Raw genomic sequence first — 15028 nt, 5'->3', positions numbered from 1 at the left:
TATATTCATTTACTTCCCTAATTGCAAGTCTACTTGAGATTTTGGTGATTTAAGAAGCTACTATTAAATGCAAGATTAGCAGGCAATTCAACACTGAAACCCAATTTAGCTTTAAAATTCTAGATTATTTAGCAATTTATTGTGTTCCAAACCAAGCATATAATCATCCAAATTCAACCAAAAGCCTCAAGTTTTTCAGGTTTTGGCCCCCTTAGAAAAAAAAAAAAAGGATCCAAAGCAAGTAGAATCTCTGTTAAAATGCTGAGTAGAACAAAACAAGATGAGACTAGTTGCCAGAACTAGCCCAGAAGATTCAGACCGTAAAGGGTCCTTCACATTATCACTCAACATTCTGCCCATATGAACCCCTGATTCGATTTTGAGCACCATGAAAAACCAAAATCATTTTTTCATCTGGCATACTTGAAAATCATGTAAATAACATCTGCTATCACCGGTTGTTATGATACGAAAAACATCTAAGATTGGACATTAAAGCTTGAAAGCATTAAGGCAAGGCCAAAAAGTACTTTGTTAGATTCAACTCATTTCATAAAGTCACATCAGGATCATCATCATAGTCATAATCTGGTTCACTGAAGTGTCGCATTTTCTTTGCTTCTCTACCTCTTCCCTTCTTCGGTTTTCCTCTGTAAAAAACAAAATTAATGCATTTAATGCCCATTGGCAAAGTAAACTTGATCCTTAGACCGAACAGGACCAGTCTAATTTCCCACCTGCTAAAACGCACACACACAACAACAATAATAACAAACAATAAACATCAAGAAGGGAAATGTGCTGATGCACCTGCATATTACAGGCTCACCATCTCTAGCAGTGGCAATCTCTTCAGCCTGAAAAAACAACAATAGCAGCAAAAAATCAGTCGGAAAAACCTCACAGTGAACAAAATTCTGAAGAAAATAAGTTGTACACATCTCCAGCTTCTTCGAAGTTACTGAAAATAAGCTGCAGTAAAAGAAAACTACTTCATTGAGAATTTTGCCTTTCATGTATCCATGAAGAGTTATTCCCATGTATACATATATATGTAGTCATAGTAATTCTAATATCCATCACTCTTTAAATAAAGTGCTGACATGTTTGAAATTGCAGCAGGATCTGCATACTTGAAATGGCCTTAATCAGCCAGTTCTAGATCTAGTTTGAAACTTTTGGTAGGATTTTCTGTAGAATGGGCATCAATACATAATTTTGTTGCACTAATAGCAATATGAATCTTGCACAAAGTTGCAATCAGTTGATGAACTCCTTGTGGGTACTAGAATGGTTGTTGCTCAATCTGTACCTGAGTATGCGATAGTAATGCAAGATGATACGAGCCCCTCGTGAAATGAGGATAAAAAAGAAACAGGAAACACCCCCTCCTTTACAACCAAAGAAAATGCTATAGATAAAATGCAAAGGCTATCTCGTTTATATTCTAACATTTTCATCCTATTAAAAGTCATAAATGCTTATAATGGACATGCAAAATCCTACATAAAGTAAGGCAACTTGACATTGCCTATAGCCCCATTCTTCGGTTATAACAATGTAATCAGTTAGGTCCAAGCAGTTGGAGAAATCAATCTCATGTACTTCACTTCAATTGACATGAACAGGAAGTAGCTATGCCAGCAAACAAGAAAAAAAGAAAAGGATGGAAAGCAACTTAATAAAGAAGAATACGCACCACCGGAGAAGCGACCGAAGATAATGAGAATAGCCTGTCTTCAGGCTGGAACTTCCTGGACCGCTTCGAGCTGCAAATCAACTTCAATAAATGGCTGAAGCATAACATACAAATCCCTAAGACAAATTTACATTTAATTGAATTCATCTCAGGGAATTTCAGACAATGTCTAGGAATGGAACTTTAAAAAGTTCAATTTTTGCAGATTTAAATCCTAAACAAGCATAATATAAAATATAACATTAGATAGGCACATAAGTAGAGGAAAAACATAAAGGAAAAAGTGTTAAAGCAGGCATTCCATACAGGGCAGTGTTCTTATTAGATGAAGAGAGGAACCCCTCAAAACCTTTCAAAACATTGCCGCATTGACCTGTATCCTGTAAATAACTAGTCTCCATATCGTACACCTGCATTTAGCTTTCCCACTTACATTCAAAACCAGAAACAGTGATGTAAAATATAATCTAATTTGAACCAAATTGGGGGGAGGGGGGAATATGAAATTACTTGTCTCTCGATGTTTCCAAGCTCTTCTTGAAGCTTAGCTCTTCTACTAAGCAAAGTAGCCAGCATAGCTGACGGGTTTGATGATCCTCTCTGACCTGAAAACCAAGATTTCAATTCTTCTTTAATAAGAAAAGCAATCGAAATTAAAACATTTACCTAGAAAAAAAATAAGAATGTATCGTAACAGCTACCACTGTGATCCATATTTTAGCGCGAAAAAACTTTTGAGATTATTTAGAACCCTAAAAATCTAAAACTAGGGTTTCTCCCAAAATCTTGATTATGAAAGCTTTGTCGGACTCGGACCGGGTTCCGAAATTCAAACGTGGTTTGAAGGAAAAAGACCCCGTTTTCCAAAAGGGTCCGAATTGTCTACATCAGGTTGTCAGATCTTCTAGCCAATACAATTTCTCCATTTGTACCGAGTTTGATTATTAGATGGGGTTAGCTTTAGAAATACCCTTTTTTTTTCCATAATAGAAAATTTGCTACGAGGCAACTAGAAGACCAAGAGATTGAATGGATGATGACCTCTTGGACGGCTGAGATTCGCCTAGTAAATTGGTTTGAAGGTAAAAAGTAAACAAAAAAAAAAGGTTGACTTTTTATTTGACGATTCTCTTTTCATTGCGTGGTCTGTTGTGGTTCCGCTGTTTTGAGGCTCTAGGCTATACTTACGTCTGCAACTTTTCTATAGGTCGGGTTATTTGTATATATTAAAAGATTCGCTTGAAAATCTGAGTAATTTAAGTAAAAATATAAGTTCAAAAAATAAATTTAAATAAAAAATATATATTAAAAGTTTCGGATAATAATTTTTTGATATAGGCTCAGCTTAGCCTAAGTCTGATTAAAATGTTTTTCGCTTCTGTTATTTTGTTTTTATACTATTATTATTTTGTTGTTATTGTTTAAATATTATATAATTCTTATTTTATTCTCAATTTGTTAAGAAATATTTATTTTAATGCTTTTAATGTATTTGATGTATTATGTTTTTTAAATTTGTTTATATATATATATAATTTTTTTTTGACATGGGTAAGTTCAGTTGAGCTCGAGTTTAGCTTTTTTTATTTGGGATGGGTTTGGGCAAAATTTAGGTCTATTTTTCGAGTTGGGCCGGGCCCATGTCTATAAAACGAGTCTAAATTTTTTCATCAACTCGGCCTGGCCTAACCCATGACGAGGTTTAGTTATGTGGTAAAAAGAGATTGTTGGTCTCTCTTTTTTTTAAAAAATAAATTGATAAGTTTAGTAATTTACATATTTATCCAGTAGATAAATTACAAGTTATATTTAAATAAAATATTGATAACTTGTAGACCTGTCCATGGGCCGAGCTGGGAAGGCCTGCCTGAAAAAAGAGAGAGTTTAGGTAAAAATATAAGCCCGAAAAATGGGCTTAGGCAAAAAATAAAATTTTTTGTCCTCAAGTAACTTTTTTTTGCTATTTTCTCACTGTTTTACTGTTATTTCACTATTATGTTGCTACTATTTTATTGTTATTATTTGGATATTGTATAACTCTTTCTTTGTTATTAATTTTGTTACTATTTTAGAGGCATTTGCTTGTTAATTGCACCCATCTTAGTGTTGTTTAGGTGTAAAGACATTTTTAAATTTATTTTCAATTTGTTGAGAAATATTTATTATAATATTTTTAATGTATTGTATTTTTAAATTTTTTTATATAAAAATAAAATAAAAAATTTTAATATGGGCCGGGCCAATTCCAAATTTAACATCTATAACCCGGGATGAGCTTGGGCAAAAAATTAGACTCATTTTTAGGCCAGGCTTGGAATTTTGTTAAGGCCCTACCCGACCCATAGATTGGTCTAATAATTTACATATATATCTAGTAAATTTCACTTTTTTTTTTAAAACACATTTTTATTTTGTTATTAAATAAATGAAAAAAAAAGTTTTTTATTCACAAAATCTATATTGTTTTAAAAAATTTCCTCAAATAAAAAACTCTAGAAATTATAAAAAAATATATCAATACTTCACATTTAAACCTTTTTAAAGTATGAATTAATGGGTAGGATTTTATTCCTCATTTTAAAATAAAATATATGGAAGGTGTTGATTCTCCGAGTTGTTGTAAAACTGCTTACCATTTCAATAATTGACAACAAAAACCATAGCATTTACTAATTTAAAATTAAATTAAAATTTTAAAATAATTGACTTAATTTAATACTAATGTGAAATCAACTCTATATAAAGTAGTAATTACCAAGTCCACCATCACCAAATTTCTTCTTCTTTTCTCATTTTTTGTTTATGATCAGCATGGAGAACAAAGGTTTTAATGTTAGATTGATGCTGCTTTTTCTGGGTTTATGTTGCCTTATGATTTCTTCTGCTGCTGTTCCTATAACAAATAAGGGTAATATCTTAATTTTTAAGTTTGGGTTTTTTTAGTTAATTAATTTATACAAAATTTGTTCTGTAATATATTTCTATAGGAAATCTCAACTCAAATAAGGAATTATTCCCTTCTTCCGTCCAAGATTTACTTGTTCAGGTCATTTTTCTATCTTTCAAATCTTAAAACAAAAGAGGATGCTTTCGAATAACTTTTTGCTTTTAGGGTTAGTTTACAATTACTTCTTAGAAGCATTTTTGCGTTAAAATACACTTTTAATCTTTTTAAAAATGCTTTTGGGGACAGAAAATTGTGTTGCAAAAGCACTATTTTGGCCAAAAATAGAAGTAGAAAATTTTAATATTTTCTCAAAAATATTTTTGAGAAGTAATATTAAATTAGCACTTAAATTACATTAGCTGAATATATATAAATTTAATAATAAGATTGTATTTTGCAGGATGTGGAAAAATCAATCGAAGCTGAGGAAATGTTTGGGGAATATTTAGGACATGATTTCAATGGAGAAAGGATGCTAATGGAAATCACAGATTATGCACCAACTGGTGCCAGCCACAAGCATGATCCCTTTTCACCTCCACCCGAAAACAAAAAAACTCCAAAACTTTAAACCCTAATTTGTTAATCTTCTTATCCAACAATAGCCCTATTTATTGTTAAAAATTAAAAGAAAATTAATATTAATTTTTATAATTAAGAAAATGTTTTTTATTTTTTATTTTTTATTTTATGGAATGGTAATTTAGATAGAGTGGATAAATCAAATTTAAAAATTATAATGAAAGAAAAAAAAATCCACAACTCCTAAACTTATCAACCTATCGTTTAAACTTTCAATTCGTGTTTAAAATAGCAATTTACTTAATATCAAAATTAACACAAGTCAAAATCTGTCTTTTTATTAGGATTTATTTGACATTTATTTTCTCATTATGCATGCTTGTGTGCTATATTTTTTTGACAATATAAACCGGTAAGGCTTAGTTCGTCGATCCGATCTATCTGATCGGTTTGTCCGGTTCACTTAAATACAATATTAAAAATTCATAAAAAAAAACTAAGATCTAGTTCAAGTGGGTTTTTACCCTGTTTAACTGATTCGTACTAGTTTTTGGATCAATCGAGTCAAAACCCTTCTCCAAATTGATCTGATCCAACCGAAACAACATTGATTTTTCTTCAATTGTTGAATGGTATTTAAAAAATCGGTTATAAAATATGTTTTCAATTTTCATTCATGCAAACATGTCATAATACAGATAGCACTTGTACAAACACAAACACCACTTGTAGTCTCACACAAACATTTCATAATACATTTAACATTATAAAGATTTTCTTTTCTATATAGAATAAATAGTTAAATAATTTTAATTTATACAAAATTAGATATTCAAAAATCTACGATAACATGACATGAAATAAAAATGACATATTAAACAAAAAAGTTATGAATGATAGCATGAGATAACAACAAGTCCAGTAAGGCCATGATGATGACCAAGCTTATTGAATATGTAACGACTCAATTTCTAGGGGTGTCAAAAATGCGGTTTTGGAACTCTATTTTTCATAAACCGAGTCTGTTAATATTAAATAGAGATATTTACAGAGTTATTATATTGTTTAATTGAAATTTAGTTAAGCAATTTAGCAAAAAAAATGGTTAATAAGGCTTAGAGACTAAATTGTAAAAGTTTAATCATTATAAATTTTTAATTAGAATAAGACTTGGGGACTTTGATAACAATTAACCAAAGGATTAAAATGGGAAATAAACCAATTCTAAATAAATGATAGTGGGATGTGATGTTAATTGTAATTAGTTTAAGTTAATTAAAGATTAAAGCTTAATTAAGCATGATTAAGTTAATTAATTAATCTTAATTAAAATTAATCATAATATATATAGGAAATGTTAGTGGAAAAAGATGGAAATCTTCAACCTTTCTCATTATCCACCATTTAAGAAACGTTTTGAAAACCTAAGTTCACATTCAATTTTAATTTCAAGTAAGTCTCTAGCCATTTTTCTTTGATTTTTATGTATTTTTTTATCATGGGAACTTGATTAAGGTAACTCATGGATCAATTTGATCAATTGGTGAAATTTTGGTAAGTTTCCATTGTTGAGAATTGAATGATTTAGGTGTGAAATTGATAGAATTTAAGCTTAATTTACGAAAAGGGACTAAATTGTAAACCTTAATTGTTAGTTTTGTACATTAGGGACAAACTGAATAAAATACAAAACTATTATAAAAAATTAAAAAGGAATATAAAATATAAGGTCTTTAATGAATAAATGTGAAATCGAATTTTAATCCGAAGCTTTAGAATGAAAGTTATGCTAGTCCCGATTTTAGAGACTAAATTGAATAACTTGCAAAATATGCATGAATTAATATTTGGTTGTGAATCGGATGGAAATTGATTATTTGATATGTTTTGTGAATATACGTAGCTAACGTCGAAGTGGAACATTCAAGAGGGAAAGGAAAAGCCAAAATGATCGACGAGTGATCGAAAACTCTAGTTTGTACATTTATGACTTAAGGTCGTATTAATTGATTGCATTTTCATGTTATCTGCACATGGGAATGTCAAGGTGAGTATATAGTGGTAAATTATACTATTGGAGTGAGCTTGAATGTGAATTACCGAGATAGATAACTAAATTGAATAAAATGTAAAATAACATGAATTGCTTGAATTATGATGTGCTATGAAATTGGGTGAAAATTTATAGAATGATATGAGATATATTTGACATGTTAATAAATTGGACTGTGATAGTGGATTTTACTGAGAAATGATACATGTACTAAATTATAAACGGAATTGAACATTGGTACCCTAGTAACTAGTCGAGCTGAGTTGGATATAGTTGGTATGCCATAGGATTGATTTGTGTGTGGGTTATGTGCTAATGCCCCAAGATGCACTTCGTGAGGGGGGATGCACTGTGTGCAGTATGCATTTTGTGCACTAATAATGTGTTTTATGCACCAATATACATGTTACATGCCAGTTATCCTACTTCGGTTTATTTGATAATGCACTTCGATGCCAGTTTGGTGTGTTGGTGGGACAGTCCAAGTATTCGTTTAAGTCTGAGTTAGATTAATAAGAGTTGCAAAATGTAAGTTTGGTAAACAATATGAATGTGATAACAATTGATGTTATTGGACTAATTTATGCTTAAATATGAGTGGAATACTGAAATCATATAGTTGATTATGCAAATTAAAAGAAAATAAGCCCTAGAGGTCGAGACAAATGCGAATTAGTTGACAAACTCCATAAATAAGTTGAATGGTATGAAATAAAAGTAAAAGAGATTATTGCCATGGAACATGAGTAATATGGTGTTAATAAGATGTGGTAAAGTTACATAATTATGTGTTTGATTCTTAATATATATTGAAAGATTGGTAAACAATAAACAAGTTGGAATTGGTCATTTATGTGCATTGTTGGATAAGTTGGTTGATAATGTCTTAGTATGCTTACACATATAGATTGATGATGGAAAATGGTTGACACTTTGGAACATGATTTGGTTAGATATTGAGCACATGTATGCATGATTTGTCTTGAAACATATTGTTAATGCTTATGTTATATGTATCTATTTTCTCAGCTATGGTTTGTTTGTTTCGTATGTTGGTACAAGTATTCTCAAAGCCCCGGGAAAGTGAAGTTAGCATCTAGACAATAGCATCGATTCAACCTAAGTTTGTATAGTCTTTTCTATTTTGCCAATGGCATGTACCTAGGGATGTTTTACTCAATGTTAGAAATGGTCAAAAATGGTTTGTATATAAGTTGTGAATATGTGAGTTTGCTTATAATCATATAAGGAATTGATATTGATGCTTTAGTAACTATGTTTTAGGTAAGTTTGAAAGTTGGAATATCTTAATTGGAGCCTTGAGGCCAATGGTCATTATGTATGTTGAGTTTTTGTCATTGGAAAATAGGGGATTAGTATTCTGCCTTCAATGTTGCGACTTCACTCATTGAATGTTCAGAGATCAGGCCATCTCGTCGCGACGTCGATATTGTTTTATTTTGAAAACTTTTCAATTTGATCCTCAGGTTGGGAAGCTTGGCTACTGTTTTCAATATCGTGACACCAAGCCTTAGAATTCGCGACACCCACTTGAAATACTTTGAAAACCTTTTAGTTTAGTCCTAGTTCGACCCTAGGATGGTATTGAGTTTTCATAAGCTCGTATATGACCCGAAATGATATATATATATTGTGTTTTAAGCTTGTAATACTTGTAACTAAATGATTAAAGATGAAAATTGTATGTAATCGATTGTAGTTGCTTCAACAACGAATGTGATGTCTTGTAGTTGAGACCCAACGATTGTGGTGTTACAGAGTAGCAAAGCCCAAGAAGAAGCTCTCGACCGAGGGTGCCCTTTAGAAGGTTGAATGATTATATACTGAGTGCCATGTCAGCTGAAGCCAGGTCAGAGGCAATCTAACGGTACTAGCAAGAAGGAATGGTAGATATTACTTATAGGGAATAGTTGGAAAATCGGGTTCAAAAAACACAACGGAAAATAAGTTTAAGGAAACATGGAGTTTTAAAATTTTTCTCCAAAATAAGAACTTAGTTGTGTTATCTAAAGAAATAAACACTTGATAAAAAAGGTACCTTTATGGTTCGTTTAGGATGAACGTTTCGATCAAGTAATCTTTTCCGTTATCTTCAAGCTTACGTCTGTTGGGTGTGAGCTTGCTTCGAATCAAATTTTTTTTCACAAAATTACCAGTAGGGTAATTTCGTAATTTTTCTAAACTTCTAGGGTCAAGTTGTAAATAATAAGAATATCTTTAAAAATTTTCTAAAATAATTTCTTCAGAGAATGACTCATACCCTCTTTATATAAGAGGATAATGCACTTTAACATATTCAAACCCGCATCCTCTTACACTAACAACAATATTAATGTCAAGTGAACTAAGACCCAATCAAAACATATATATAATTCTAACTAAAAATGAAGTTTCACAACTCCCTAAACATAGTCCAACTCCCTAAATATATTTTTTTTCACGTTAATAAAGTTAATTGTAGTTTTTTTTCATCTATTTTAGGGTGATTTTTCAAATAATATAAGTTTAAAGGTTAAAATAGATAAAAAAATAAATTAAGAGCTAAAATGATTTTTTTTGTAAAGTTGAAAGGCCGAATAAACAGTGGTAGGTCTTGACATTAAGTTTTGGGTGTAACTAAAATTTTTAAAAACTTTGATTTTTTTTTTAAATTTTAGTGAGAAGTTTTAAAATTTTTGATAGGTTTAATTAAAAATTTTAAAAGATTTTATGAAATTAAAAAGAAATTAAGAGTTTAATTGGAATTTTATTTTATTTTTAAAAAAGTAAAAATAATTTTCAAAAATTGTGGGCCTAACGAGGATGGCCTCTGCAAATAAGTCATTATCCCCTTGACAAGAGGCATGTCCTCTTGACTTTTTCAAATAAGTCAACATGTACACGCATTTCTCATGGTGCAATGCCACTCCCTTCATAACGGAGTTGGTTTCTGTTACGAAAATAAATATTAGATAAAGTTGCACTCTATGGATAGGTTTTCGTATTTAATGGGACCAATTTATTTAAATCTTATTTAAAAGTTCAATTTTTTTTTTTGTTTCTGCTTTCCATTAAAATAGTGTTTTTGTAAAGTTTTTTTTTTTCGAAAAGTATAAATTTTTTTATTATTTATGTTTCAGTCAATTTCGTTGGCTGTAGGAAGGAGATTAGGGTGTTTTAATTAGATGGATGAGTTTGCCTTGGCTCAACGTTATTGCTAAATTGAATGCAACCAAAGAATCAAAGCACTGTGTTTAAAGTCTTGACACCATCTTTGAAATCCTTTGTTCCAACATCAAAACAAGTAATCAAAGTCAAAGGGGAGCAAATAATGGCTTACATAGTTACTCACCTCGACTTATGTGGCTGTAAGTCGAGGCTTTGAAAGGGCTTTTGTCATATAATTGAACACCTAACCATTGGTTGAAAAAGATGGCATAAACAGACAGATTGTCACGTATTTAGTTTCACCTCATTAACAGAATCTCAACCTTCATTTCTGGGTTCAATTCTGATGGCTGTTCTTCACAAAGCAATATGTTGGTAAATGCAAACCATGGGACTTTTTCTATTATAACTCTAAAATTTAAGGTACTGAAACTGAAAAACTCTTAAAGTCGGAAGAAAAAAAGAAAAAGAAAAAAAGAAGTGAACTGAAACTTTGACATCTTAAACTTGACTATATAGCAGCATATTCAGGGCTTTACAACGGTGTTCAAAAACTGGTTCATTAGTCCATGCCTTAAGCAACTGGAGCTGTCCTGCGGCCACTAGATGATGGCGGCTCTGCCTCTCCTTGTGGTTCTTTTTCTTCGTTCTCGCCTGACATTTCTTCTAAAGATTTTCCTTTTGATTCTGGCACCAAGAAAGTGAAGAGGAAGCCCAAGGCATTGACTATACCTAATACTATAAGTGAATTCTTCACCCCAATGCCTGCAGGGTACCCTGCATCTGCCTTGGCTTTATCCTGGTTCTGAGCTAAATACAAGAACCCGAATGCGCCAACAATAGCACCAAGCTTTCCCGAGGCTGCTGAGATACCGTGGCAGGTGGACCTCAACCTTGCTGGGAAAATCTCGGCTGGTACGACGAATGTGGTGGCATTAGGTCCGAAATTCGCAAAGAAGAAAGTCAATGAGTACATAATAACAAAGCCGATTCGATTTTCCTTGTGGGTCCAGTGGTCATACGGGATAGCCAGTGCAAACATAAACACAGTCATGAAGAAAAATCCCATTAATTGGATGGCAAATCTTCCCATCTTATCAATGAAAGCCACTGTGAACCAGTAGCCTGGTACAGTGCTGCAAAGAGCAATCAGTGTTTGTGCCCTTGCAATTCTGTAAACTTCATCAATGGCATTCATGGACTTTGCAGAAGGAATCCAGCCAATAGCACTAAAGATATCCTTTTGGAACAAATTCTGGCTGTAGAATGCAATGTCAAGCAAGAACCAAGTGCTTGTTGTTCCAAGCAAGTGAAGCCCATGACGTTTAGCAAACTCCTTAGTAAACAAACCGAATCCGGATTTCTGCTCTTTTGTTTGCTCAATCTTTTGTGGCTCAGCCTCAATGTCCATCTGTAGGACCTTTGACATATCAGATGCTGCCTGCTTTGCATTCTTAGCAACAAGTGCAGTGTAACGAGCAGTTTCAGGCATCTTCATCCTCCAATAGTAGGTAAGAGCAGCCGGGAGTGCTCCAACCATCAAAATAATACGCCAAACATAGTCTGCTTGCGGAACCGTGGAGCGAAGCGCATCAACCTCATACGATGGAGCTTCAAACATGGCGTTGAATGAAGAGGATAATATAATTGCAAAAATACCACCTGCTAAAATTCCAAAACCTTGCATTGCAAACACTGCCGCAATGAAAGCCCCGCGAGTCTTCTTGTTAGCATATTCAGACATGATGGTGGCAGACAGTGGATAGTCACCACCAATGCCAAAACCAAGCCAAAACCGGAAGAAGCAAAGGGTTGCCATGACAGATTTAGGGGTATGACCAAAAGAGAGACCTGATGCAACAGAGCATATGACCATGAGCATTAGAGTCATACCATACACCTTCTTTCGGCCTAGCTTATCACCAAGCCAACCAAAGAAGAGCTGGCCTGCTAGTGTTCCGCAGAACGCTACACCATTAACTGCAGCCGATACATTGGGAGGCAAACTTCCAGGCTTCTCCGCACCATCAACATGATAGTATATGCGGCCAAGCAATTTGGTGACGAGAGATATGCAGAAGAGATCATATGCATCAGTGAAGAAACCCATCCCAGCAATGATGATAGCTGTGAAATGATACCATTGTGTTTTGGCTACATCAAGAGCATTAAGCACCTGCAATTGTTCTCCCGCCATAGCTACCTAGCTCACTCACAACCTTCTTTTATCTATGCTATCTCTTACTCTGCAAAGATATATATAGGCACAGGTTACAACCAAATAAAATAAAATATTTAATAAAAATATCATTTTCCACTCTAGACTTTTAAAGCTCTTGTCTGACTTTCCTTAGCCAACTTGATTATCCTACATCTAAACATTAGGTAGATTCATACACCAATAATTTGTTACAATTACAAGTACCATATTAACCCTCATATATTTATATAAACCCAAACAAGTCATATTCACACTAGGCCATCACCATACCTATGGTTATACCCTCATATATATATATAAACCCAAACAAGTCATATTCACACTAGGCCATCGCCATACCTATAGTTATACTCGTAGCCCTCCCAACTAAATATACAAGGGAGACCATACCCCTATGCTAAGCAGATCATGTGGAAGTCAGTCAACAAAATCCTATATAAAGTAAGAAACAAAAGACACGCAAGAATAATAATTATGATGAATATTCGGGGAATATTATTCTAAACAGGCTGTTTAAAACGATTCCTATGAAAGATATGGTGAGGAAAGGATGAAGTAGTTGTAGGAAATTTCCATTCTTTTTAACTCTTTCAAAGTCTGATTTCTCACTAAAAGGAAGAAAAAACCTTTTTTTACTTTGATTCTTACAAAGTCCAAGGGGGATGGAAAACGTATTATTATAGAACTGAAAAACCCCAAGAATATAAATATTATATTAAAAACCAAACATTAAAATAATGTGATTCTATGTTATCAATAAAGTGTTGCAGACAGATCCAAAAGTTTAGATACGAACCAAAAACCAGGATGAATATCAGTCTTTTTTGCATGATTTACAAAAATCCCATAAAACCATTAGGAAAAAGCTCTGAAAAAATGGCTAACTGTGAATAATAGAATCAAATCAAGACCCTGACAATAAACTGGGGTTTATCACTTTTAACAAAATGGAATCATGCAAAGAAAAAGAAAACCCAGATGCATTAAAAAGCTATTTCTTGTCCTCATTAAGAAAAGGCAAATCCCATTTGCATGCATGAACCAATAAAGAAAAAGAACTGAGAGCAACCATAGGGGTAAAAGATCAAAAACAAGAAATACATAAACATGGAGAGGGAGATAAAAGAGGGGTTTAAGCATCATAAGTTTGTAAAACTAACCGGTGCTTTTTCCGTCTGTTTCTTGAAGAAGTGAGAAAAAGAGGGCAACGAAGAGGATGGGAGGCAAGTGAAAGAGCATGGAAGAGTATTTATAATAGAGGGGGAAGCAACTTAAGAAGTCGACATATTCCGAATGGCAATCGGTATATTCCTCTAATTGTTTGTATAATATTAGAGATTCAATCGTGATACAATTCAATCCTCCCACTATGACTCTGACTCTGCCTTTTTCACCTTTTTCCTTTCCAATTTTTTTTTCCTTTTATGCACTAATTATTACTTTATAACAACCAAAAAGATTTTCTCTTACTAAATTACAATAAGAGAGTAAAACCCGTATAACCAATATAATTAACGTGATGAACATTTTTTACTATTAAGTCATCGTATAAGATTACCTACAAGATCTTTTTAAAGAAAAGGATGAGATCGGAACTAAGTGAAATTAACCGGAAAAAGTTGTAATTAGAAATAGCACACAAATAGGGTAATAAATTGAGCGATTGAAATTAATTTTCCCATTGAATTTCTATTCCTTAAATGCTGACATAAAACAAAAAATAGCAGTTTAGAAAATTATAAAATTATAGAAGAGTATATAAAAATTATTAAAAAGGTATTTAAAACTATTATAAAAATAAATATATAACTATAGAAAATTATAAATTTATTAAACATTATTAAGTATTAATAAGTGGTAGTTTTGTGGAGGCTAGTTTACTTAAAGAGGTGGAGAGCCAAAAGGAGCAAGAAGATAGGAATGGATTTACTCAGAGCAACTATAGGGTTGAAAAATCGATCCTTTTTTCATCGATGAGAGAGTATTTATAGGAGATGTCCTTTTATTTATTAGTGTGACGTGACAAATTATTATAAAGAAAGTTGTCATCGTGTAGAGCGTGAAAGACGTGTACCATGGAACCCATTTTATTATGTCTTTAATTTATATGAGGTTCTTACGCCCGAGTGGACCCTTTATTGTATTAAGAATATGTTTACACTTGAGGGATATTCATCTCATTATCAAGGAGTGGAGGGCTTATTAGGAGTGGTTATCTGGCAGGTGGTCTTGATAATGAAACAGTGTCACTCCTTTAGCCGAGACGGGTGGTTAATCAAAACGTTGTCTCAGGTAGAGTCAAAGGAGAAGTTAATACGTCTTATATTACTGACATGTGTCTAGGTGGCGAAGGAATACAACAAATATTATTAAAATATTATAAATTCTAAAAAATTAAAATAATTATAAAAAAATTTA

At 32.5% G+C, this 15028-nt stretch overlaps 3 protein-coding genes across 7 annotated transcripts; 1 reads left to right on the top strand and 2 right to left on the bottom strand.

Moving 5' to 3' along the window:
• Nucleotides 1-231: 231 nt before the first annotated feature.
• LOC107955439 (chromatin modification-related protein MEAF6) lies at nucleotides 232-2632 on the bottom strand. 5 transcript variants are annotated; one of them, XM_016891229.2, is made up of 6 exons: nucleotides 2395-2632; nucleotides 2210-2304; nucleotides 2006-2109; nucleotides 1700-1793; nucleotides 811-857; nucleotides 232-650 (listed from the first exon to the last, which is right to left on the bottom strand). In XM_016891229.2, exons 1-6 carry the CDS (start codon nucleotides 2411-2413, stop codon nucleotides 551-553), a joined length of 459 nt encoding a protein of 152 aa, XP_016746718.1. In that variant the 5' UTR covers nucleotides 2414-2632; the 3' UTR covers nucleotides 232-550. The 5 variants fall into 5 exon arrangements, with proteins under 5 accessions (XP_016746718.1, XP_016746719.1, XP_016746720.1 ...); XM_016891230.2 differs by having other exon boundaries at nucleotides 2401-2629; XM_016891231.2 differs by having other exon boundaries at nucleotides 1700-1769; nucleotides 2395-2627.
• A 1852-nt stretch (nucleotides 2633-4484) lies between these two features.
• On the top strand, nucleotides 4485-5318 carry LOC107956880 (uncharacterized). Its single transcript, XM_016892367.2, has 3 exons — nucleotides 4485-4607; nucleotides 4687-4745; nucleotides 5047-5318. Exons 1-3 carry the CDS (start codon nucleotides 4502-4504, stop codon nucleotides 5215-5217), a joined length of 336 nt encoding a protein of 111 aa, XP_016747856.1. The 5' UTR covers nucleotides 4485-4501; the 3' UTR covers nucleotides 5218-5318.
• Nucleotides 5319-10696: 5378 nt separating this feature from the next.
• Nucleotides 10697-14023, bottom strand: LOC107955440 (inorganic phosphate transporter 1-4). Its single transcript, XM_016891236.2, has 2 exons — nucleotides 13771-14023; nucleotides 10697-12635 (listed from the first exon to the last, which is right to left on the bottom strand). The coding sequence occupies exon 2, from the start codon at nucleotides 12584-12586 to the stop codon at nucleotides 10964-10966; it is 1623 nt and encodes a 540-aa protein (XP_016746725.1). The 5' UTR covers nucleotides 12587-12635; nucleotides 13771-14023; the 3' UTR covers nucleotides 10697-10963.
• Between the last annotated feature and the right edge of the window lie 1005 nt (nucleotides 14024-15028).

The sequence above is a fragment of the Gossypium hirsutum genome, chromosome A07 (genome assembly GCF_007990345.1).
Source record: "Gossypium hirsutum isolate 1008001.06 chromosome A07, Gossypium_hirsutum_v2.1, whole genome shotgun sequence".
Classification (NCBI taxonomy): domain Eukaryota; kingdom Viridiplantae; phylum Streptophyta; class Magnoliopsida; order Malvales; family Malvaceae; genus Gossypium; species Gossypium hirsutum.
This window is presented reverse-complemented; position numbering and strand designations above follow the sequence as displayed.

Excerpts from the sequence above, each read along its gene's own strand:
- LOC107955439 (XM_016891229.2), bottom strand. Across the intron at positions 2,110-2,209 it reads TTGGAAACATCGAGAGACAA|GTGTACGATATGGAGACTAG; the intron begins GTAATTTCATAT and ends AGCTAAATGCAG. Across the intron at positions 858-1,699 it reads CTTCGGTCGCTTCTCCGGTG|GCTGAAGAGATTGCCACTGC; the intron begins GTGCGTATTCTT and ends TTGTTTTTTCAG.
- LOC107956880 (XM_016892367.2), top strand. The coding sequence starts at position 4,502 with ATGATCAGCATGGAGAACAAAGGTTTTAATGTTAGATTGATGCTGCTT. Across the intron at positions 4,608-4,686 it reads TGTTCCTATAACAAATAAGG|GAAATCTCAACTCAAATAAG; the intron begins GTAATATCTTAA and ends ATATTTCTATAG. Across the intron at positions 4,746-5,046 it reads TCCAAGATTTACTTGTTCAG|GATGTGGAAAAATCAATCGA; the intron begins GTCATTTTTCTA and ends TGTATTTTGCAG.
- LOC107955440 (XM_016891236.2), bottom strand. The coding sequence starts at position 12,586 with ATGGCGGGAGAACAATTGCAGGTGCTTAATGCTCTTGATGTAGCCAAA.